General features: G+C 39.6%; 1 protein-coding gene across 3 annotated transcripts in view; it reads left to right on the top strand.

Annotated features, from left to right (window-relative positions):
- CNPY1 (canopy FGF signaling regulator 1) overlaps window positions 1-18,057 on the top strand; it is a 56,113-nt gene extending 38,056 nt beyond the window's left edge. Inside the window, exons 1-4 of one of the 3 annotated variants that reach the window (XM_081163965.1) lie at window positions 6,186-6,446; window positions 7,064-7,267; window positions 8,935-9,031; window positions 15,025-18,057. In XM_081163965.1, the coding sequence (XP_081020091.1) occupies window positions 6,330-6,446; window positions 7,064-7,267; window positions 8,935-9,031; window positions 15,025-15,062 (456 nt within the window). In that variant the 5' untranslated portion in view covers window positions 6,186-6,329 and the 3' untranslated portion in view covers window positions 15,063-18,057. Of the gene's footprint in view, window positions 1-6,185; window positions 6,447-6,536; window positions 6,627-7,063; window positions 7,268-8,934; window positions 9,032-15,024 lie in introns of those variants that run through there. The other 2 variants (XM_081163966.1, XM_081163964.1) reach the window with 2 other exon arrangements.
- The last annotated feature ends 7,936 nt before the right edge of the window (window positions 18,058-25,993 follow it).

The raw sequence follows: 25,993 nt of genomic DNA on the forward strand, positions 1-25,993 counted from the left end.
TTGCATCAACAGCATGTGTTTTATTACTGAGCAACAGCCCTTGTGGTATTTGCAAGACTGGAAATGATCCACAGAGACAGAAGGAACAAAACTCAGCAGTGTGCTCCTACAAAACTACAGTGGTACCTCAGTTTACAAACTTAATCCATTCTGGAAGTCCGTTCTTAAACCGAAACGGTTCTTAAACTGAGGCGCGCTTTCCCTTAATGAGGCCTCCTGCCGCCGGTGCCCTTCCACCATTCAGATTCCGTTCGTAGACCGAGGAAGAGTTCGCAAACTGGACACTACTTCCAGTTTTGCAAAGTTCGTAAACTGAATCATTCGTAAACAGGACTGTTCTTAAAGCAAGGTACCACTGTAGATACAAAGCTGGCATCTAGGAGAATCACCACAGAATGGGAAGACGTGGCTACAGTATTGGGAAGGAAGGCATGCTGAGGAAGGCTTTCCCTGGAGAAAAGTCAGAACAGCCAAGGAGAAGGAACCTGCAGGACCAAGACAGTATAAACAGCAGGCCAGAGGCGACTGATAATGACAATTGAGCAGATGTTTGGCAGACCCAGGGTAGCAATAGGTGGCTCTAACGGAGGCAGACCATTGCATGGCTACAGCCCTCTGCACATTCACATGAGACTAAGCGACATGTAACGCAGGGGCCAAGCAGGCTTGGATGAAGCTCTGTTATCAGCTGCCCACATCCTTTTCTTCTAAAAGTACACAAAAACCACACACAGCCGTATTAACAAGCATCATCCAAGTAATCAGTAAAAGGAAGGGGGGAAATCCACTGAACATGGAGTTTTATTTTGAATAAAGATGCTTTGGGTTGGGCCATAGGTTAACATTTTTCAGGCAACAGTTCTTAACCAAAATAATAATAATAATAATAATAATAATAATAATAATAATAATAATAATAATAATAATAATAATAATAATAATAATTTGTTATTTATACCCTGCCCATCTGGCTGGGTTTCCCCAGTCATTCTGGGTGGCTTCCAAGAAAGTATTAAAATACAGTGGTCTGTTAAACATTAAAAGCTTCACTGATATTTTTCAGCGTCATAGATTTTCCAAGTGGCACAGGGTATGAGGCTGCTAGTAGGTTATGAAAGATCAGACATTGCTTTACAAAGTGTAGTACGAGTCTACCTCTATGTTTTATTTGTGCAGGGGTTTGGCAGCAGCACCCAAGGCAAAAGATTCAATCCTTTCTGTTTTCTAATTCTACCGGATAGCAACAAATCCATTGTATGCTGAGAATCATCAGCTCCTTGCTGATAATTAAATGATCCAGTTGTTGCTTTCTAATTTCTGTGGCTTGTAGTAACCAGTGTTACTCCCATTGAAATTAATGGACATGACTAACGTAGCTTAATGAATTCAGTGGGTCTACTCTAAGTATAACGGAGCTGGACACAACCTTGTGTTTGTATCTCGCAGTTTATCAAGTAGGACACTAGAGCATCAGTCAACTCTTCCCTCCATAGTCTGACTCTCATAGGTTCCCACCCATCCTCCGACTCCCAAATCGGACATCTCACTATTGCAGAGGTAAAAACAGGTTTTGTACAGGTAAAAACAAAGGCAGATTGTTGCTCTGTTAACTTGATTGTTTTTATCATGGACATCATTTTACATGAAAATTGTTTTACATGAAAGAATACAATATTCAATAGAACATAGCATACGGCGGTTGTTGTTGTTGCTGCTGTGCTATTTGAATGAGCCTAGAATTACACACTGGATATTCTGTCGCTCTTTCTTGGTGCAATGAGTGCACATTCAGGAATGGACCATGGAAAAAAAATTGTTTTAGGGCTGGCGTTGGTGGTGGTCTCACATGAAGTGGAACGCAACTGTTGCTTATGCAGCCAGCTCTGGAGTAACAGAGCCTGCCTTTCTTCACTATCGAGGAAGGCTTTTAATTCCAGATGTTAGAATGTCAGTGTTTGTTACTGTAAATGAAGTTACGCTGATTAGTTACAGCACAAAAGCTAAAGTACCTTCCTCTGCTCGGATCACGACTCTTAATAACGATGATGGGGGGGAGGGGCTTTCTCCATGAATTTGCCTCTCTTATACAGTATACATCTCTACACAAGTGACCACAGTTTTCCATTGGGAAAACTCCTACTTTTTTAAAAAAAATAAAAATACGGTAAATAAATCTGAGTGAACAATGTTTGCACGCTAAAACAGGGGGCAGGATTTGTGTTTCCATGCGAATGAATGTTTCTTGCTCAACGTCACATTTTCGTAATAAGCTTGTGTTTTTTTAAAGCATAACTTTCTTTGAAATTTTCCTGTTGGTGAATAAAGTCTCTCTCTCTCTCTCTCTTTTTTAATTAAGCAAGCCCAGGTGGTAGATCCACACAGCAAACACATTTTTCCAACCTTTATTATGCCTCGTTAGAATTCTCTCCTTTAAAAGGATTTCTAATTATATTGTCTAATAAAACTAAACCTTGGAGATCATTTGCATATTATATGAAGAAATCTCATACAACAAACTCACAGTGGATTCAATTAACATAATAGCTAATTATATATCCCATCAGCCTTTTGAGTAGTTCGGCATTCATGTTTCTCCTCTTCTAGCCTAGAGCAAAGGGGAAGGGGGAACGGGGCTTTTGGAGTTTTCACTTTTAAATATTGACTCTTAATAAATATCGGAAATGATTGGAATACTTTTGTCAATTATAAAGCTTGTGATTAAATGACATGAAACACTTTTTAAAAACACTTGTTTCCAAATTCCTGGAATCCCACCCCTCCACACAGTTAAGTCACTAACTTCTGAACGCTTGTTAGAAGTGAACTTACTCATATACATGGGTGGTTGAACATACGTAAACATGCTTGCATAATTCATACATACTGCAACACTGACGGAGGAAGAGGAAGGCGGGAGGGAAGAGAGAGAGAGAGAGAGAGAGAGAGAGAGAGGATGGCTTTCACATGGAAAATACTTGATTGGCACTCTGGATTTTGGAAGATGTCCATCTGCAGCCGTTACATTTTTATTTTTCTTATCCCATGCCCACAACCCAATTGCATTCTTGGCTGGTTATGGTCTCTATCAAGGCACAAATTTACAACGAGATTAGCAGAGACATAGTAATGAACTGGCTCATGAGCTTCCTTGTAATTGACTGTTATGAAGGTGTCATCTCTGCAGCCTGTAATGAATTCTCCATCGTGGGGCTTAAAATTGGCTAAAATATTCTGGAACTGATTTGCCTCTCTATGTGCACATGACCATGTGTGTTGTAGCAGATATTAACTTTCTCTCTCTCTCACTCACTCACTCGCTTTCAGCATTTTGAAATATTGGAAAGATCAGCTTACTCCCCCCCCCCCCATGTCAGACATGCTTTGAATGATCAGCAGCACTGTGGGATTTTTTTAAAATAAAAAAAAAACTGGGAAAAGCTTAGAGAAGTCCATGCAGTGCTAAAATTTGCACAAACAACAAAAACCAACGGGGGTTAGAGGGATTTTGGTGGGGGGATATACCATCTTGTTGTTTTGCAAAAAATAAATAAATGATAAGCTAAAAGTTTGATACAAAGTAAGATGCCTTTCTCTTGTTACAATGATGGCTGCCTTGTTATTCATATTTTAATGAGCTTACTATCTCTGCGACAGCTTTTTCGGGATGGAGTGAGGCCCACATCTCCGGTGTGACTACAATGGGAGTTGCTTTATTGACAAGTACCATTCAAAATCTTCAGAGTCTCCAAAGAAAGGCTTTCATTTTCTGCCACATGCCTAAATGCTTCCCCCCTTTTTATTATTGAGGCAATTTTAAAGCATCCTTAACTTTGGGGGGGGGAAGGATGTTGCACTAGTAGTGGTCGTGGCTGGGATATATTTGTAGAGAAAGTATATACCTCAGGGAAAGACATTTAGTTTAAATGCAAATTGCTGTTGCTTACTAATCAAACCAGTTTAGCTAAAGAACTGGCAAAAATTGTACCTATTTCATTTGTGGGATTTATGCTCTGTGTGTGTGTGTGTGTGTTGTATATTTCTATATAATAATAGCACCCACATCTGTGTGGAAGGGTGATTCAATCTCCCAACAGTTCTTGGGGGGGGGGGGGTAAGGAAACTAGTCTCACACTGAGTGAACTCTGTTCATTTCAGGTGGGGAGGGGAAAGTGGTTTGAGAAAAGGAAATGTTTGTAGTAACTGTGATCAGCCACTGTGCCAATCCTAATTGTTATCATTATTACTTTGCTAAATATAAAAAGAGGATATTGAAATGCACATGAAATCCATAAGAGTCCTTCATTGGTTTCGGTTTGAAATCTCACACAGCATCCGATAGGCTTGATCTGAATCAAACTCTACATAAGTTGTATGCTGCAAGTACAAGATAAATACTTATGTCTCTGAGCCAGTCTCACTGTGTATGGCAACATCTGCACACTCAGACAACGGGGGTAACCGGGCTGTTTGTTTGTTTGTTTCGTCTGTTATCATATTTATCATAAACTTGGTTTTAAAAATGTTATGTCATAAGAAGTGCATTCCAATGTCATAGGGCACAGATCAGCACATGGCTAAGCGTGCTTAACTGTCACTGGTGTCAATGGGACAGAAATATGCTTATGCTCCCATTGAGTTGTTGACTTTCATATTTTCTGAAGTTCTCATTTGTATGTCTCCAGTCCGAATCCCCTCGCAGTCCATTGTGGCATTTGCTGCTTATCTGAGATGTGGTTTTGGTACTTCATTGGGTTGGATTTAACCAACTCAGGAATAGAGGAATATGTTCTGAAATAACTTTTCCCCCCGCTCCAAGCTTCACAAAATACCCATCCTGCTGCTACGAAAATGCTACAGATCATTTTTCAATCAGTCTGCTGAGATAGAACTTGTGCATAATTCTTCCTGTCATATTTAATTGTCCTGCATTTTTATTTAGGCTTGAAAACTAACTATGCCCCATAGTTAGTTTCATATCCTACGTCCTATTTTGAATGATGCCCTTTGCTCATAATCCAACACAGAGTTAAACAAGCACTGAAAGCAATGACCTGGAGCACTCTTAACCCTATATGAGACTGTAGCCATGGCTATATATGATGGTATAGTTGAGTCAGAGATAATAAAAACTTCCTGAACTTTAACACTCATTATTGTCAATGCATCATGTGCTACTTTGGGTCAAATCCTTAGGCTCTGTAATAAGTTTTAGGCAAAGTTGTGTCTTGGAAAATGAAGACATTGCAGATTTCGAAAAGATGTGAAAGTAGCAGAAGAAAAGCAGACAAGCAACTCCTTGTTTTATTATATCCATCTTGATTCTAAACATAATAAAGGAAGCTCCATTGAAATAAATAAAAATTACTTCCAAATAATGTCAGCGCATTTGACTTTGTAACCCCCAAGCCATAAGCGGGTGGGGGGGGGGGAGCAGTGTTGCTGAATTGCATATTCCACTTAATCTTTTGCGAACCATGCTGCTTGGTCACTGTTTATGTGCAAGTGTTTGTTTGTGTGTGAGAGAGGGAATGAGAGAGGAAGAGAGAGGGGAAGTATAATTCCATGTGTGTACAGAACCATGTTTGGGATAATCTGCTTAATTTACGAATTGGCCTTCAATATGGCGCTTGAATATTTGCATCCAACATTTGCAGGGGGATAAAACCCACATCAGTTACCTTTTTGTTGCTCCCAGTTTCCATAAAAAAAAGTTTAGATTCCAAATGCAAAAAGGGGCTGAGGCTGAAGGAGAACGTCTCATAAAAGGGCCCAGTTTAAGAAGCACAAGAGGAGGGGAGCGGATGGGGAGGGGGAGGAGGAACCCTAAGCTTTAATTTTAATTCTTCTGCCTTTATTTATCTGATTTGTAGCCAGATGGTGGTGAAGCAAGGAACTCCTTTGTGTAAACGGAGCACACATATGAAAGTGCTTCTGTAATGTAATCATTGAGACCGGAAGGCTTCATACCGCGCCTGAAAAGAGACAATGGAGACTGGATATATCAACATTGCAGAAATCGAGTTCATTTGTGATTCAGTCCCTTTGACTATGGTTGTCATGATAACTTCCTACTTTGATCAGCAGAGGGTGGAGAGGGGGGGAGAAAGATCTTCTAAAGGCCCAAGGATGCAGCCCTGTTGTTTACTGTGCACTTGGCTTCAATTCACGCCCCCTTCCGGAAGAAGCAACAGGGATAGGCGCATCTTGCACCTTGACCTGTCTAGACGGGAGAGAAGTTTTTTGTCCCGGTTTCCAGGGATGAGGGCTGCTCTTTGACCTCTGCAGCACTAGCTGTTGAGACCCTCACTAAGTATGTAGGTAGCGTCTAAATGTTTTCCCCCTCCGAATTCTTGCTTAATTCTGAAGGAAGAGGCATGGGCGAAGACATGGGCCAGCTGCTGGAAAATAAAGCTCGTAACAGTAGAACCTGGGAGAAGCTAAATTTTGTAAGCGGTTATTTTCTTTCTGCAAACCCCTGGGAGGCATTAAACAGCTGCATCTGAGTTGACGAACAGCAAGTAAGACAGACCACTGAAGGACTTGGGGGGGGGGAGAGGGAGAGAGACTTTTTAGAAACTGCTCCTGTTCAAGAAGCAAAGCTGATTCCAACAAGAAATCTTTCAAGGGTACGTCCAGAAAACATGGGCCATGGAAAGATGATTTTTCTCTTTTGATTTGCTGAGTCTTATACATCTTCTTTTAATAGCAAAACGTGCTTGCAAATCTAAAAGCTTATAATGGCACATTAGTCTGTAAGGAATGCTTTATGAGAACCGTAGATGTTTATTTATTTTTATTCTTTTGCAAGTGGCATCGTAGATTCAGCTGACATTTTTAATTATGTGTGTAATATAATATGGGTCAACAATTATGCAGATATGGAGATCTGCTGACATTGCTCTGTTTCCTTGACCTGTGTAAGAGCCCTGTGCTTGTAGCCTTTTGCCTTTGTGATATTTGGGAATTTCAGTGTATACAGATATATATATATATATATATAGAGAGAGAGAGAGAGAGAGAGAGAGAGAGAGAGAGAGAGATGTAATTTTCTCCTTCCCTTTAGGTTGCTTTTACAAAGTCAGAAACCTTCTTAACAGACGTTTTGGAAAAGATATGTGATCGGATGAACGACTATCAACTTCAAGACGACCCAGTCACTAACAAAAAGATATTCAAGAGATATGCTCCTAGGAAAGATGAGCCAATCTACGCAGAATATAAAAAATACTTTTTTTATTCTGACGCTTATAAGCCCTTGAAATATGCGGTAAGACAACATAATAAACTGGTGACATTTCGGGCTGAATTGCTATTAGCATAATGTTTGATATTGTATATTAAATCACTTCACTCAACGTAAAGCCAGGGCTTTGATAATGCTACGCTGTTTCTGTAGGCTCTTTAGTACTTTGTAATTTATAACAACAAATGGTATGGCATGGTCTAGAGATGCAAAATCATGACACACAGCACCTGTGTTGTATAGATAGATGCTGTTGACTCCATTTCTGTGTAATTGGTTGTTTAAACTAGAATATTTTTTTAATAAAAAAAATCTTCTTTACTGGCAATTATTTTTCAGTGCTATAGATCAATACTATGTTGCAGCTCTGTTTTTTAAGAAGTAGGCAACTGTGATGGTAGGGTAACTATCCAAATTAATTATAATGTAATTTCAAATCTTTATTTGCTATTCAGAGAGGGAAAGGTCACATCTCCGCCTCTCTTTTCCTTGGGCCTTGTCGACAGGGTCCACATATATTCTGAGGGCCTAGAGTGTGTTGAAGCAAGAGGGAAGGTCCTAAGATGGCCTAGCGCCTAGTTGTTCGCTTGTGAAAGAGCACATAATTTTTTCCTGTACCAGGCATCATTGTACATTAGAGAATGCTCACTGTTCTCCTTTGTTTTTTAAATATTTAAGGCAAAGTGGTGGCAGCAGCGGGAAGCAGGAACCTCAATCCAAAACTTAGCATGTGGAAGTAAAACTCATTGTTGTCAACGGAATTTGCTTAGGAGTACCAATGTCTTTAGATCTGGGGTGCATGTGCAATAGTAGCAGCTACACTAATGTGAATCCAGAAATATGATCTGTGGTCCAGTTTAATTGCTCTTGTTTCCTGTGACATGTTGAAGCAAATTATTGGATTTCAAAATCCTGTGTTTAAATTAATGTGCTAAAACTTTACCCCCCTATCCCCGTTATGGTGTATTCCGACTCTAACCTTTGGCGCTGGGTAAGAGTTGGCCATCCTCCACGGTGGATGTTTGGACTCCTGATTAAACCCATTTGTTGTTGTTGTTTTTAAAGTGCATATGATGGGGTTCTTTCTGCTTTTGCCACAACCCGTTTTGGAGTTTTGGGGAAAGAGGCATTTACACCTGTAAGTTTCAGACAAAATGGCCGAGGAGAGCATTACTGCCTACCGCCCAAAGAGATTTTTCAAGCACAGCGCCCTTGTCACTTTTGTACCATTTTGCAAAACATTAGCATTCTGCGAAAATGGGAAACCGTGTGTGCAAATATATGTGTGTGCATACGTGTGTGCATCTATACAAACACACACATGTACACACCCATGGCGAGAATGCGAATATAATCATTTTTAAATATATATATTTTTAATTTAAACCAGTTGTATCGCCATTAAAGCAGCCTGCATTATGAGGAAACAATTAAAGTATAATCCTTAACAAAATATCATTATGCAAAGCATTATTTTCTTTCTTTCTTTTTTTAAAGGAACCTAAATAAGCATATATGGAAATTCAATATAACTGTTAATTATATAGGGGGGGAAATAGAACAATTGATCAGGGTGCTGCACAAGCAAACAATCCCAAACAGTCTTTGTCAGGCGGTTCTTCCTTTTCTGCTCTGTGTAAATGGTCTTGTTTAGTTCTTTGCTGGAGAGCTGCTATTTTTCTCCCTTTCAGTGCGAAACTATCATAGAACAGTATGAAGATGAAATATACTCACTTATCGCCCAGGAGGCAGACTTTCTGGCTGACAAGCTGTGCATTGAAAAATCAGGTACTGTGTCTGATGTAACATGTGCTGCTCTCTCTCAACAGCAACTCCCCCCCCACCTCCCCTCCCCTCAACCCAGTAGTATTGCTCGGGTGCAGCAAAAGCACTTGGGGAGGGGGGAGAAGGTTCTGTAGATGGAAGATGCACTGACATTGCACCGCCGTGAACTGGGAGTAGAAAGTGGGATCCTCTAAATAGACTGAAAATCTGCTCATAAATTCTGTCATGCCACCCTTTTTTAAAATGCCAAGCGCATGTGCTACGAATTTTCGTCAAGTATTAAAAGTGCCAGTTTTTCCCTGTAGACATATATATGTGTATATATGTGTGCGTGCGTATGTAATAAATAGACAGTCAGGTGATTGTGTGTGTGTGTGTGTGTAGATAAATAGAGCCACATCTTGCATCACAACATATTCCTTACATACAATGCTTGAGGTTGCCATTGTGAGCCGGTTGAGGCCAATGGCCCCAGATTTCAATGGTGCTGGGATGCACCCAGATTTTATCTTTAGCAGTTGTTTCCTTTTGTGATATCCTGGGAGTGGGGGGCGGGCAGTGGAATAGGAGCGAGAACAAATAAACACTGCAACGCTTCCAAAAGTATTTTGGTAGGCCATGTGCCCTTAAGCAGTTTGAAGATTGATTCCTGCTCAAATCACATTTTGTGGACTTCCTTACCCCCACCCCACCCCCCAAAAAAGAATTGGTACTTTTGCTTCATCCTTTAAATAGCAAATGTGTGGTTCTGTAGTGTGATCCAGAAGTTTCTAACTGAAATAATGCCCAGATAAATTATTCCCTGTTAGGAATATTCATTCATGTTTGTCATGTATCCACCTTGCTTTTAGTTTTACATATTAATATTTAAGGCCAAGAAGGCCATTCTGCTAAATCCATTTCTGCCAAATTCTAAATAGATTTAGACCAGGCTTCACTAACCTGGTGCCCTCCAGGACTCATGGGTATTGTAGCCCAAAACCTCTGGAGGGCAGCAGGTTGAGAAAGGTGACATAGACCATCGCCTTTGGATAAAAACATTTTAGGAATAAAGAGTGAGTGAAAGAGTATGGGTGGAAATGTACATCTAACAATCACTACTATAATATTTAACAGGCTTGTAAGGTTCAAAATAACTATTTTTAATTTCCAAAATAAGGGATATTAAAAATTAAACAGTAGAACTTAGGAAGTGTCCATAGAAGTTTATTTTCTGTTTTTAAGTATAATATGTAGGAGGACTGGAAAAGTGTAACTGTTAAAAAGTCTCCATTGTGACACCCACAGATAAATCATTTAAAAACAAAGTATTCCAAGATGTTTCTTTTGATCAGGGCATCATCTATATTGCTTTTCTTAAAATATTAGAAACGGCAAAGATTAAAGGTTGTTTTCAGAACTCTGCATGCACTTCCCATAGTCTGTTATTTCCCCACCCCCAAACTATATGGAGGCGAAGAGAAAAGGGCATTGAAGAGTAAGGAAAAACTGGGTGAACGGTCTCAGCAGATTTTCTCTGACTCACTGATCTAACTCTCAAACTTGCCCGGAGTTTTAGGGTGAAGTAATTTGCCGTCACACTGAAGCCAAAAGTATGTTGAAAGTTGTGTGTAATGAATTCTGTTTCCTGGGACAACTGGCAAAGTAAGCTTTTGCTTATGAAAACCCACGCCAAAGTAGGTTAGTAAACCTGCAGCCTGTGCACCATTACACAGGTGTCGGTCCTATTGAACATAGTAAGATTTACTTCCCAGAAAACTTGCACCAGGTTAGGCATCGGGTTAGTCTTTCGTCTTCTTTCTAGTCTCTCCTGGCTAACTTCATAAATCACAGCCTCCTTGGTCAGTTATATGTATATGTATATGTATATGCATATGCATATGTATACACACTTTTATTTCATTTTAATAAGAGTGTATAAAGTTATCCTCGGCATTCTGATTTCCTTAAAAGAACCCCCGGGAAACTGACTTGCCTCATGAGAACTTGGGTTTACTATCACCGCACTCAACGGGACTCATTTCCACATAATCCTGTTTAGAATTGTGGCTTTAGATTGCGATTCAAAGCAGGCTTACTTGGAAGCAATTTCTTCTGAAATCAATGGGTCTTCAAAGAAGGCACAGTTGGGACTGTGACGAAATACAAGCAACGGCAGAAGGGAAAGGGGCAGGCCTTCACATTGGCTGGAGGGATTCAAACATTTGGGTCTCGCGGAACCAAATAACTATCAGAGGTGTTTTCTTAAATGAATATATAAGAAGAGCAGCGGTAGTTTTGCTGTTTTTGCCTGGACGCGGCTGGAGAGGAAACAAGAAAATAGAGTGCAAGAATAGAGCAGTCCTTGTGCCTGACCTTGTAAAATCTCACAGGACTACAAACATGGCAGACATGCTAAAGAGAAACTCCACAAAATGCAAGGGAGAAAGGAAAGCAGCCAGCCACACTATCTGACTCCCGTCTCCATATGGGGAAGGAGAAAAAGAAGTTTGACATTAAAGAGAGCATCCAAACACATTTCTAGAGAAAAACGTTTAGTTTTAAAGAAAGAAAGAAAATAAGAGAAGCCATGGCATTCAGCTTTCAGATTAATTCAGATCTACAACATCAACAATGGAGGGAGATAAAACTGCTTAGCTTTAGGGAAGCCAGAAGCATCTCAACTTAGCTTCTGGTAGGGAGGGAATCTGATTCCAAATTGGCAGGAGAATCCCATCTGGCAATCAGAGAAGTATAAAATTAAAGTTCTCCAGGAATCCCTGCGCAGAGGCACCGCATAGACTGGGCTAAGTGGCAAAATATGGGGAAATCCTTGTTTATGCTTTCCCCCAGCTCTATTATCACATTACAACTTTGTTATAAATTTGTTTTGATGTTGGCAGCCATTCCCATCTGCTTGCAGCTTGTGTAGGGGTATATGCTCAAGAAACTGTTTTCAATGTGTGCAGAGCTTTGTGAAAGATGAGCGCTTTCAGTCAACCAAATGGCCCACAAAAAGACTTTGCCCATGGCAGTTCGTGGGGCTGTAAATTTCACTGGAAAATACAAAATACAGAAAGACAGTGCAGAAATGTTTTGAAGTGTTGCACAAAGCAAAATTCAGAGAATATGATGTTATTTTGAGGGGCTCATAGGAACGATAGCTTGTGCTATTACTGTGTTATCTTTTCCGTTGTATGAATGGAAAATATTCAGGGTCCTCAGTCTTGTTGCAAGGGGTAAAGAGGAAAATTGCACAGGCTCCCTAAGAATTTGTCCAGTTGATGCTACCAATATGTCAGATTCAAGAAACATTTGCTGTAAAGATATACTGGCATTTCTTTGCATGTTTACATGACATTTGTGTTCCTTGTTGACTAAAGAGCAAAAAACACACACACCTTAAATGAAGTGTGTTAAAATGATGAAACTGTTTGATACAGACAACCGTGGATCAGTTATCTGTCAAAAGTTTTCTTTGATCTCACTCAAAATCTCTATACTACATTTTTCACAGACAGGGAATTAAAAAGAATGAAACACACAATGTGTGTTCTTTTTCCTGTTTTGCTTAAGCAGCTGGGAGCTGTTTCTCAGGTTAATACTTTTTTTCTTTTTTCGTAAGCTGGAATCTGAGATTTGCCACAGGACCAATGATCTTATAGGACCTTATGATCTTATCTTGCAATGAGTAGTTGTCCCTTTACGTATCACAGTCTAGAAGATTTTGGGAAGATGGTGGATGGAAGGGCATGGATTTACGTAAATGACAACCTTTGTCATATCCTTGCTTTCCTGTTTACAGGGAGCCAAGCTAATTACACTGTTTATTGAAATTCAAATTAGGAGACTGGCCAAGGATATTCTCTAGGTTAAGGTATGGACTTTCATCAGTAGATTTACCACGGCAATATAATACACTAGATTTCAATTGCCCCCCAAAGTTATCATTAAGGTAACATAGAGACTTCCGTTGTAATAATCGCCTTCACATGCTCATAGCTCTGCAAAATTATTCTCTTTGGCTGGAGTTTTCCATTCTCATCCCAAAGGTGAATATATTTATGTATGTAGAAAGCTTGAGCAGAAACCATTCATGCATTTTTGAATTGCACAAGGGTAGAAAAATACATCCATTCTGCTACGAAAGCTGGATGTTTCCACTCCCCCTCTCTCTACCTCATTCCAACATGTCTATTATTCCTCTAACAGCAGAGCTTTGAAAGTTGATGCTTTCCAGGTGACTAGTCCTCACTGAGAGTTGCTCTTCAGGATGATTTGCTAAGTCCAAAGCAGTACAACAGAGTTCTAAATAATACAGCTCTGTTTTTGTACCTGAATTATGTTAGCGTTTCCGCTGCACTGTAATATTCTCTGGGACCGGAAAATAAAGAAAATGTATTCACTTCATGGGTGTAATTTTTTAAATGAAACTTTATGGAGTTTCATAATTATCTCCCCTCACCTTTCGGAAAACAGTTTGGAAATGGCCAGGAAATAATTACAGTCTTTAATTATAGTCCTGTTGTACGGTGGGGTTCTGCAAACTCAAGCTTTGCAGGAACAAACATTACGGTCCTACTTGAAAGACCTTAGTAGAGCAACAAATCCATTATAATTGGTTTCATTTCTTTTCTTTTGAACTGGTAACCATTTACTTATTGTGTGACACTGAAATTTCTATTTTGAGTTCTTACAGGGGAAATTTGCTTGCTTCAGTAAACCAGACTTACCCACTGTAGTTCGCTGGAGGACCTGTTGCCAAGTAACCTAGGCCCAGTTTTCTTGTCAAATAATAGGCTTAGAACTCCATCTTAACTATATTTACTCAGAAGTAAAGGCCCAAATTACAATAGGACATATTCCAAATAATTAGGTTCACAGTGCAACTCTATACATGCCTACTCAGAAGCAAGCCCCGTTGAGTTCAATGGGACCTATACCCAGAATCTCTCAATTCTGGTTTTGCTTTCATTTTTCCAGTCTTACGTTCAGATCTTTATATTTCCATATCAGTTTGCAATTTTTTAAAAAAGTTCTCATGAAAATTCATCAGTGAATTTCTCCTAATATGCACATTGTGCAAAGAACTTTACCCTAATATAATGCATGTTTATACATTATTTTCACTGTATACATTTTTATGCACACTTTGCCCTAGTATATGCATTTTTGTACACATGACTTAGCTGGACAGCTGCATCTCAAAATTCACAGAAGTGCAAATTTTGAGGAATGGCTATGTTTTGATTATTGTATTATTGTTATTTTTTTGGAAACTGAGATTTAGGCAGGTTCACCTTTAAATGTGAACCAAAAAGAATCTCTTTCCCTATCCCAGGTAAGTGTGTCTAGGATTGCAGCCATAATTTTTAGATAACTTTGATATGTCCACATCTAGAAAACTCTTCATTTTCTAAGCTTGGAGTATCTTCTTGATATGTATTTCAAGGCAATTATTTTCCTTGAAGAAGTTTGTGCAGTGGGAAAACACAGAATGGGACAATGCTGTAGAGTTCATAGCGGAGTGAGGGAAACCCACCTCAAATGAGGATTGCATCATCAAATTAAAAGATTTTTTGATACATCCCTTCACCTGCCGTTTGCTCAAAGCTCAAAACCTCCAGAAAGCTACACACCTTTAGAAGTAATTCATTTATTAATATACCCATAACAAAAGTAAAAAGGTTGTGAAGATTTGCCAACATGAATCAATCAATATAGAAACTGGGTTGCTCTGTTTTATGGAGCCATGCCAAATCAGGGAAAAGATCAGTCTGCTATCAAAGTAACATGGACAGATTTCTATGATACCGATAACCTGCCATTGTTCTTTGATCAAAATGTATGTCAAGATTTAGCATATTCTACATAGCTGTAACCCTGGCAAGCAATTTATTGCATAGTCGTGGCCAGGAGATTATGCAGCATGGAAAAAATGAGAAAGTTCTGTAATTGTAAGAGAATCAAATTGTTGAATACTTTAATGACACGGAACATTGTCCTTTCTCGTTCAGGTCTTTGTCCAAACCCCGAGGTGCATGGTGAGCTGTAGAACAACTGGAGTCTGCTGCTATTACAGATGAAGAACGTCAAGTGAAATATCCCTACATTTTCTGCCTTCCATTAACCCTTATCTTTGTTTATGGTGGGTTGTTGTGTTTTTTTTTTTAAAAAAAGACATCCACCTTGATACTGATAATATAAAGTTGCCATCTGCACCAATTATTGAGGACACTGGACTGGGACTAGAATGGTCAGTGGTGAAAATTATTCCCAAGACTGTTGTGTCAGTCATGCTCTTTTTCAAGAACCCCAATGCCTGGTAGTAAGAGAATTTGTTCGCTCACTGGTAGAATGGTAACTCTTGCTTAACAGAAGATGGCCACGTGGATTGAAGCAAAATTATGGCGCTGTGTATTGTTAATCTCTTGTTTTAGCCAGTGTGGTTTTACCAAGTCATTGTGAATATATGAACCAGTTTTAATAATAATAATGATGATAATGTTCAGGGCTCATCTTAGACTGCTAATGACACTGGTGTTGTCACACTGAAGTCAACAGAACTGTGCCAGTTTAAGTAAATGTCAGCTGGTTCCTGTTGCTATAAATCAACTTTTTGGCAGAAGCTTTCTCAACATACCATCCTTTAGAAGTGATCTGATTTAAAGAAACTTACTTTGTTTAGTAGAAACCATTGACAGCATTTTGGGTGCTCTAGGTATTGGAAGAGATCACTGAGCAAAAATTCTATCAAATAGCAGAATCTCTTGTTTAGAGGTAGAATCCAGCCAGCCCATAAGGTAGTTGCTTCTGTTCCTTGCACTCAAAACAAACGAAAAGGTGGAATTTAATGTGATCACCGTAAATTGCAATCAGATTGTAAAGAGGTTGTTTCAAAATGGGGAAACATCAGTGTGCCCCTGACGCTTCTTGCACCAGTAAACCGCGTCTAATAATTTTCTTTGATTGGATGGTATTTTATTACTAACTCTCACAATATGTGTGTTTATGATTTGCAACACTTTATAATGATAAAAGCCTCTCTCATTCAGTAATTGTTACTTATAGCTACTCTCAAACTATTTTTTTCACCTTTTGGTAAATTCTTACTGAAGTTTGTTCTACTCATGGATCAAACCACATGCTGGCCTCCCTTAGTTTTAAAAAGAAGGGTTAGTGTGCAAAAATATTGTCTATATTTTGAAATAAGAGGTTTTGAAGTATAAAGTTTCCCACATTGGAAAAATAACTTCCAAAAATATATATTGTGTACAGTTTTGTTTTGAGGCTACTGAAAGTCAATCAAAATCCATTCCCTATAAACTTAGTAGAAAGTTGATAAAGGGATTTAAAAGAAAATGGTCATCCCTAAAACAGTGCGTACTTAAAAGGAAACAGCTCGGCATTGAAATTTTAGTAAGGGAGATGTATAAAATGTCGCACTGTAGTAAGATGAAAAACCTATATATGCCTACCTTAAACATGGTTTATTTCAAGCCATCAACTGTCCTCTCATACTGTTACACATTTTCATTGTTTTCAAAATTAATGAGTTCTTTTGCAACCAACAAAACTTAACAACTTTTTTTGTTTAGGAGTGGAATATCTGAGCCAGGAGAAAACTCTTGATGCTTTTTGGTCATTGTGAATTTTTATTAATTTTGTTTTAGCGGAGTCAACAATTCACTTTTTACTTTTCCCTTTATATCTTGTTGTGTGGTTTACGTTCCTTTCCACAAACCTTACATGTCACAGATGGTGGATTTACAATGACTGGCAACTGATATTACTGACCCTGACCCTGATATTACTTGGAAGTAAACACCATCGATATCAATAGATATCCTTCTGAGTAATGTGCTTAGGCCTATGTGTTAGTCTCATGGCAGTGGATATGACCACACTGGCTTACATTCAATTCTACCTATTTCAACTTAACTGGATTGTACAACATCAGAGCCACCAGCCACAACCCAAAGTCCAATTACTTGGAATTATAATCCATTAAAGTCATTGGAACTTACTTCCAAATAGATAAGTTTAGAATCGGGGGGATTGCCTGTAAACCTCCACCTACATCCACATAAACAGAAACCACTGGGTCCACAGTGGGTACTTAAATATTATTTTTAGCAGCATGTTTTATCAACAAGATTTTCCTCAGTTTTATATTCATCCTTTGTCTGTGTTGAGTAGTAACAGTCTATTGTCTACCTCAGCAAATGACATTAAATTTCTTTCTTTCATTTAAATAATACATTTTATCTAATTAGTATGGTTTCTAGTCTGTTGAATAACAAAGGTGAATATACCAGTCAGTTTGAGGACTTTCATTTTGACATGAAACTATTATGCTTAGCAAACACCCCAAATATGAAGATGAAACAGAGAGGTTTCCAGTTGGCTTCATTTAGACAAATAGAGCTGGAAACTCTGTCCCTATTCATGGTGGATGGAGAATTAAATGGAAAGGGTCAAATTGCTTCCTTCACACTTCATGGAATCCTATTGATTTTTAGGGCAAAGATAAGGAAAGAACTTACCCAAAATCTATACTTTATATATATTAAAAGGGGGCATAATCAACTTCAAATCTCATCAGTTTATTTTAATTAGTGAGAAGTGGTCTCAGTATCCCAATTAGTTTGGGGAATGGTGAAATCATATATATACCCTCACAAAGAGAAGAAAAGAAAAATAAGTCCGGTGTTTGCATGCACTATTCAGATGCCAAGGGGAAAATTCAGGGTTGTATGCAAGGCTAGTCATATTCCATGTAGACCCATCATAATTAATTGACATTACTAACTTACACACATTCATTTCAGTGGGTATACTTTGAGTAAAATTTACTTGAAAAAAACCCTCTATGGAAAAATCCAGTATATATGACTGCACATCAAAAGTCCTTTCAGACTTTCTGGTACAAAGTTAACCAATTGACAGTGTAAGCACTTCAAAACACTACTTTTTCCTCCTATTTCCATCTGCTCTAGTAATCGTCAACATTTCAGTTACAGCTGTCAGTAAAACTGTATCTGACTGAAGTATTTTTGTTTGTGTTTTCTTGAACGCCTACTTTTAGCACTTTGACACTGGGTTTATGCTTCGTTTATTGAGTAAATAATCTTTTATGCTATACTGGCACTCTCACAGGATATGGATGAAAATCTAACTGCGCCCGCTTTGCTTTTTGTTGTGTCTCCGGGACCCATATGTTGTCTTGAAGCCAGGCCTCCAGTGACAAGTTGATGCAGTTTTGATTGGGTTAGAAGGCAAAAACTTGTGGGCAGCTCTTTAGAACTGATGGTTGTGTCTTAAAGATAATTTTGTCATGTCCCCTTTTGAAACCTTACTAAATGACTTCAGTTCTATACGCTGAAGTGTATAAAAGGGCCTTATCACAAACCCATTGATTCAGTCGACGTTACTCCAGCACAGATCTGAGCCAAATTGGTTTGCATAATTTGCAGAGCGATTCTATACAAGTCCACCAAGACCCTTTCAATGGGACTTACTCCGAGGTAAGTGGGTATGTGATGGGAGCCTTGGCATGAGTATGGGCCCACATGTGCCTTAAATAAGGTTGGGACTTTTAAACCAGATAAATGATGGAGGGACAAAAGAAGTAAGGCACCCAGGAGCTTCTATTGCAACAGCGTGAATATGACACGTAAAAATATTGTTAGATAAATATAGAGTTAGAAAATGGCTCGGTGCTTAACGATAACCAGTGCCTTTTATTACACTATACAGCACATTATATTTCTACCAAACAACATACCATTAATGGGGGGGGGGGAGAGAGAGAGACCTTGGAGGGGGAGTGATTGAAACGCCTGTGCTCTTTGCTTCTCCTCTTGTTGTCAAACATGTTTTCAAAACTGATGGCAGGGTTGACTGAAGCTTGTTTTGTTCGCATCATTTTGCCTTCATGAAGAATCTGGACAAACTGTGTCCCTAATAAGGCTTCTGCATAGAAGAGCTACCAGGTTTCTTTCTGACTAGGGGAGGACAAAAATAAAAGGTCAAAAATAAATAGTGTAACCAGTGCTTTTTGTGTGTGTGATAGTACTCGTTGTGTGCTGGCACACAGGGCACTGTTATCAAAATATTAGTACCTTGATAACACACTTTTTACAAATAAAAGCACTGAGCTTCTGTTTCCATGCATCTTCAAACTTTGATTGGACATGCCTAGAGCTTCTAAAAATAATATCTATAACCCCATGGCAGAAGTATATCACACAGCATTATTACTAGGAGTATCTCAAGAGAAGATTTTTTTTAAAAAAATAAATAAATATGAATGTTTGTTCAGATAGCATTATAGAGAAGTAAATTAAAATCTTGGAGCCATTCATTTTAAAGCTGCATTAATCGGGGGGCGGGGGGAGTTACACATCACCAACATAAAATGCATGCTAAAGACGTATCAACATTTCTTGGTGAATCTCAGTCATCATTGACTATTGCAGCCCTTTACACAATTCCTTGGAAGCAGACTTGCTTTCATGTCCATATATTTAGGATCAGGGTTATAAGTACACTTATTTGGAAGTAATTTCCCTTTGTGACAGTTGCAGTTACTCACCTGCAAGTGAATGTTTTCAGGACTGGCTTGCGTAGCGTTCAGTTCCATAATATGCCATCGCTTTGCGAAAGATTTCTTCTTAATTAGTACTTAAGGGCAATCCACTATAATTATTGCAAATCAAAAGATGGTTTTGAGCTCTGACAGTATTTATTTTACTAATGCATACATTATGTGTGTCCGTTTAATTCAAGAGAATTTAATATATATGTTAGAAAGATGATCTGAAAAAAATCAGCTAGTTGTACAAAATATACAAAATATGTGTTGCACGTATTTATAAATTAGAAGTAGTGGTGGCTACCACATTTGGCTTTAAAAGAGAATTAAATAAATTCATGGACGATAAGGCTACCAACCGTTACTAGCTCCACTGTTGGAGGCCATTTGCCTCTGAAGACAGTTACTGGAAATCACAAGTGGGAAGAGTACTCTTGTGCATAGGGCTTGCTTGTAGACTTCCCATAGGCGTCTAGTTTGCCACTGTGAGAACAGATTGCTGGTCTAGATTAGTCTTTGGCCTGATCCAGCAGGCCCTTGTTACGTTGTTGTTTTAACAGAATGGTTCGAGGCAAGAGAGGATGATGTAACAAGGGCCATCATTCTGCTAAACTCAAAGGAGCAGCATGCATTTTCAGCGGCCACAGTCCCAGTCTCCGTTTTCCTTCAAAACAAAGATGGCACCAGCATTAGAATTATACACTTATTTTTTAATGGTTGATTTCATTTTCCGCATCAGGTCTATCAGGCATAGAGCTCAGGTTGCTGTGACTGATATTATATTTAATGTGGATTGATACTGTTTGCTAGGAATGAGTTGCCACCACTACATATCACTGAGGGACGGATAGTGGAATTGAACCAAGAGTCCCCAATGGAAAAGATCAATACTTTATTTACTAAGATAAGCCCTAAAAACAAGATTGTTCAATAACAAGTCTTTTTTTTTTTTACTCATATTTGTCTCCCGGTGAGCTCTCTCTCTCTCATGCACACACACACACACACACACACACACACACATTCAGTGGACCAACATACGATAGGTAGAATATTAACTCATACAGGAGACATCCTGCACGCATTAAGTTCATTGCAAATTAGGGAAGCCGCATCGAAATGTAATGAAATACTATTAATCGCACTTCTTGTGAAATACTCTGTAATTATACTGAACACAACCATATACAGCATGTTTTGTTATGGTAGCTTAACTAGATAATTAGAGCTAAAGTTATTCAGTTGCTGGATATCAAATGTAGATCTCTAACACAACTCTGTTGGGGCTGATATGTTACCGCTGAAGGGTAAACACAGGCCTGCGTGCGCTTAGGCGTTGAAAAAGAAACAAAACCTATGTGACAAGGAAGACCGTATCCTGTGCAAAGAAAAACAGGATTCAACATGCACAGCTACCTGGGAGGAAGCCCCGTGGGCCTTACTTCTGAGTAAACAGGTCTCCAGGGTTGCAAAAATCATTCTGCTTCTGGTCATCTTAGATAGGAGAAGGGAGCTGTGTGTGGCACACTGAAGCTGTAGCCCTAAACCCCATTTCAGGCAGTGGGATTTGCTTCTAAGTAAACAGGCATAGGATTGCGCTGAGAAACTCCAGCCCTGACCTTGGAAATACCACAGCTGAGAGTCTCATGTTGCAGAATATTGCAGGGTTTCTGTGTTAGCACAATGGTATCTATATATCTATCCAGGTGCATGCAGTGTGTGTGTGTGTGTGTGTGTGTGTGAGAGAGAGAGAGAGAGAGAGAGAGAGAGAGAGAGAGAGATCAGTGCCCACAGCAGTGTTTTCTGTGAACCTGTGATGCTGCACAGAAAGTCACCCATTATGCACTGAACTCCTGGTAGCAGGCTCCACAAACTGAGCAGCAGCTAATTTGGGAAGTACCGGGGTGAGATGCCCAGTGGATGGACATTCGACATCACAGATCACAAGCCTGGTGCACAAAGTACCGTATTTTTTGCTCTGTAAGACTCACTTTTTCCTTCCTAAAAAGTAAGGGGAAATGTGTGTGCGTCTTATGGAGCGAGTGCAGGCTGCGCAGCTATCCCAGAAGCCAGAACAGCAAGAGGGATTGCTGCTTTCACTGCATAGCGATCCCTCTTGCTGTTCTGGCTTCTGAGATTCAGAATATTTTTTCCCTTGTTTTCCTCCTCCAAAAACAAGGTGTGTCTTGTGGTCTGGTGCGTCTTATAGAGCGAAAAATACGGCACCTTTCTTCAGCTCCTGGCTCTTGAGTGCCCAAGACTGTCCTGCAAGACAAGGAAAGTCAATCGTTGGGGCCCGGAGCTGGGGTGGAGAGAAGGTCATTTGATTTACTGTACCTTTGATTTATCACACTGGAGTAGGAATGCCAAGCATGGTTCAAGATTGCATTGTTCTGCTAGGAAATAAAGTATAGCTTACAAATCCGGCCTAATCACTTAGGAGGGGAACAGAAAGGGACCCCAAGCCCAGCTACTCATCTGCATTGCCCAAATATACATTCAAAACCAAACCCAGATACATTTTCAGCTGCCCTTTCCAGAGGTTGAGTTTTGTTTTTGTTTCGTTTTAAATAGCAAGGTCAAATTACCTAAGGCAAGGAAGCACAGACCTAAGTATTGAGCTACCCTGCTTAAGAGGGATTCACACCACACATTGCTGCAAGGATCCTGATTAACGGCAGAACCACCTTTTATGTATTTTTACAATAAAGGTAAGGGCGGCGCTTTTGGAGGCATATTTTACCAAGGCTTTCCACCAAGGAAAATGCAGCAAAAGGAGAGTGAGAGAGAGCAATTCAAAAAGCTCATTTAAATGAAATGGAAAAGCAGGGGTCTTCTTCCCTGTGCCTGCAAACATATTTGGAGGATAGGCCCATCTAATGGCATTCAGCAATGAATTCTTTTGCCTTTAGGAACAATTGATAAAGAAGCTAGAAACCGCCTTCAACACTCTACTGTAGGGAATGTTAATAAACTAGTACCCAAGGACTCTAAAGAGTGTGCAGTGAAATATTGGGAACTAAATGTCAGCTAATTAAGTCAGGCTGAGACCCTGAAAGACTGCGCGTTAAAAGTTAAATATTAATATTGGTTTCAAACTTTACGAGGAGCCAGCTTAGTGGGAGAGGAGCAAGAACGAGAATACATCCCATAGTCGGGTGACATTTGATATTGCTAGCCAACCACGTTGCCAGTATTCTGAACCTGCCGGAGATTTATTTATTTTAAGTACATACTGGAAGAACATCCAATAAAGAATTATAGCAAACCTGGAGGTGACACACAAATTAGTGAAGGAAGGAAAGGGAGAAAAAATTCCAGGAAGGCAATATTTCTCAGATTTATTACTATTTTTTACAGCTTCCTAATTTTATCAAGAAGATAAGTGAGGATATTAAGAACTTTGGGACATAATAAAGGATCAGTTGCCCATGATTTGGACTTCGTATCAGACTGAAGCATAGCTACTCTAAGGGGCTGTTGTTATTTTGGGGGGTTAACGGTGAACAGTGTTGAAAAGCGTCTTCCATGGTTGGCAACATTTGACACCCTTTACAAAGGTTGACTCCTGGGTTTAAATTGAAATCATTTTATCCTTATTCTCGGTTGCTCTTTTTTGCCCTCAGGGACTCCAATAATAATAATAATAATAATAATAATAATAATAATAATAATAATAGTAATAGTAATAATAGTAATAATAATAATAATTTATTCGTACCCCGCCCATCTGGCTGGGTTTCCTCAGCCACTCTGGGCGGCTTCCAACAAAGATTAAAAATACATTAAAATCTCACACATTAAAAACTTCCCTGAACAGGGCTGCCTTCAGATGTCTTCTAAATATCAGGTAGTTGTTTATCTCTTTGACATCTGATGGAAGGGCATTCCACAGGGTGGGCGCTACTATATAGATAGGGGGGTGGGTGTGTGGGTGTGTGTGGGTGTGTGAGAGAGAGAGTGTGAGTGTGTTTAGAAAAAGAGAGACTATTCCCTCCAACATTTCTCAAATGAAAATAGGGATGTCCTATTTTTATTTATTATTATTATTATTATTATTATTATTATTATTATTAATTTTATTTATATCCATCTGACTGGGTGGCTTCCAGCATATATAAAAACATAATAAAACATATTTTTTTTAAAAAAAAATGCCCTGTACAGGATTGCCTTCAGACAGCTCAGGGGTCGGATAACTCCATACCCTCCAAAATGGCTGCCTTCAGATGTCTTCTAAATGTTGTATAGTTACTTATCTCCTTGGCTTGGGGGTTGCATAACACCATACCCTGCAACATTTCTCTGATGAAATTACAGACGTCATAAGAAAAAGAGGGACATTCTGGGATCAGAAATCAGAAACTGGGACGGCTTCTGTAAATCCAGGACTGTCACTGGAAAATAGTAGTCTGAGAGACTACTGTTGATGCCATCTTATATATGGTGTTGTCATTTCACTCTGAGGTTCCTGACTAAGATTATACCCATGTAAGAAAATGGTCCCAAAGATGCAACAGCTGGGGGGGAACAATGGTGTTCCTGAGCAGGTTTTGTTTTTTTAAAAGATGAATATTTCAATATAATACATTTTCAGGTGGATTTTCTGAAACTCACCAGTTTCAAGACCAAAAGTAAAACTTACTATTCAGTTCAGCATTGCAGCTTCTTCCTCTTCGAAAGTAAACACACAACTAGCTCTTCTGGCTTGTTCCATCCAGGCCGAACCCTACCATTAGGCAGAATGAGGCAGCTACCTCAGGCTGAAAATTCTGCGTAGAGATGACTGTCCTGCCAGAGCTATTTCCAGACCCTCCAAGTGTCCCTATTTTCCAGGGACATCCCTGACTTAGAGAAGCCGTCCCGGTTTCTAATTTGATCCCAGAATGTCCCACTTTTCCTTAGGGTGTCCCTGTTTTCATCGGAGAAATGTTGGATGGTATGGAGTTATCTGACCCCCAAGCAATCCTGTATAGGGAAGCTTTTTTACTGTTTAATATTTTATTATGTTTTTATATGTGTTGGAAGCTGCCCAGAGTGGCTGGGGCAACCCAATAAGTTGGGTGAGGAATAAATAATAAAATTATCATTATGGCATGGGACGTCCCTATTTCCATCGGAGAAATATTGGAGGGTATGTATTTCTAATTATTCTCTCTCTCACACACAATTGCTGCCCATTCCCCCTGAGCTCCCACACTTGCTGATCTGATGCCCCAATGGCAAAAGGCCAAGCTGTCTCAACTAATTGCCTTCTTTGAATACAGGAAGTGCCAATGGGAAAAGTCCCTGACTGAGTGTGAGCAGACAGAGAAGCCACCATACCAAGGCATGCTCTTCAGTAGACAATGTGCATGTGTTGTCGTCAGTGTAGAAGGAAGAGGAGCAAGAAATACATTGTCTTTTGCCTCAGGTCCCAAGTAGTTTTGGGCTGGCTGCCTTCTCTTACCCATTGACCAGCAGTGAGCTCGCACCAGTGTGCCCATCGCACAAGCTATAAAGCCACCATGAGTAGCCACAGCTCAGGTCTGCAGCAAAGGCCAAATAAATCAGGTGAACCACAATATTGAGAACTCATGTGCTGTATTTTGACAGGTAATAATAGGCGCTTTGTTCTCAGGATACTTTTTGGGCCTAGCTGAGAAAGAGAAGTGAAGCCAGGCAAAATAACCAAGGGTACACAATTTCTCCTCTGTGCCTTCAGCGTAACAGTACGTAATTCCTGGCTTCTGCTCAGATTATCATGGTTGTGACATTTATTGGTACTGGGAGCAAAGAGGGACTTGAGTTACCTTCCCTATGAATCCTTGCATATGTCCAAAACCTTCAAGCATCTGATAAAGTGAGCTCCATCCTATGAACGGCTTTAGCACAAAACTTACAGGATTCCTCATTGTGTTTACTCTGGCCTTGGCCTCATATGGCTGCCTGTTGACATTCCCCATCCCACCCCAATATTACTACTATTACTGTTACCACAACTTGTTGTTGTTGTTAATATAATAACTCCACCCGAGGCCTTGAGGAGTTTATCCCAGTCAGTTCAGACAGCAGGACATAGATGAACCAGTGGCATAACTCGGGATACAGCCACTTCTTACATTCATAGGGGGAAAACTGATCAACCTGGTGTCTGGCTCCCAAGGTTTTACCAGGTATTTCCCACCTGGTTCCAAGCCTATCTTCGCAGTCTTTAGGGCAGTGATGGGGAACCTGTGGCTTTCCATATATTGTTGGACTACAGCTCCCATCAAAATGGATGTTGAGCTTTACGGGTGTTACACCCAATACCAATATCCACTAAATCTACCAGTCAATGAAGATCTTCTGCAGAAGCCCTTCCAAGGTGCCTCTCTCTTCTGAAGTCCAAATGAGGAAACATCCCAGAT

The sequence above is a fragment of the Podarcis bocagei genome (assembly GCF_964188305.1).
Source record: "Podarcis bocagei genome assembly, chromosome: 12".
Taxonomy (NCBI): domain Eukaryota; kingdom Metazoa; phylum Chordata; class Lepidosauria; order Squamata; family Lacertidae; genus Podarcis; species Podarcis bocagei.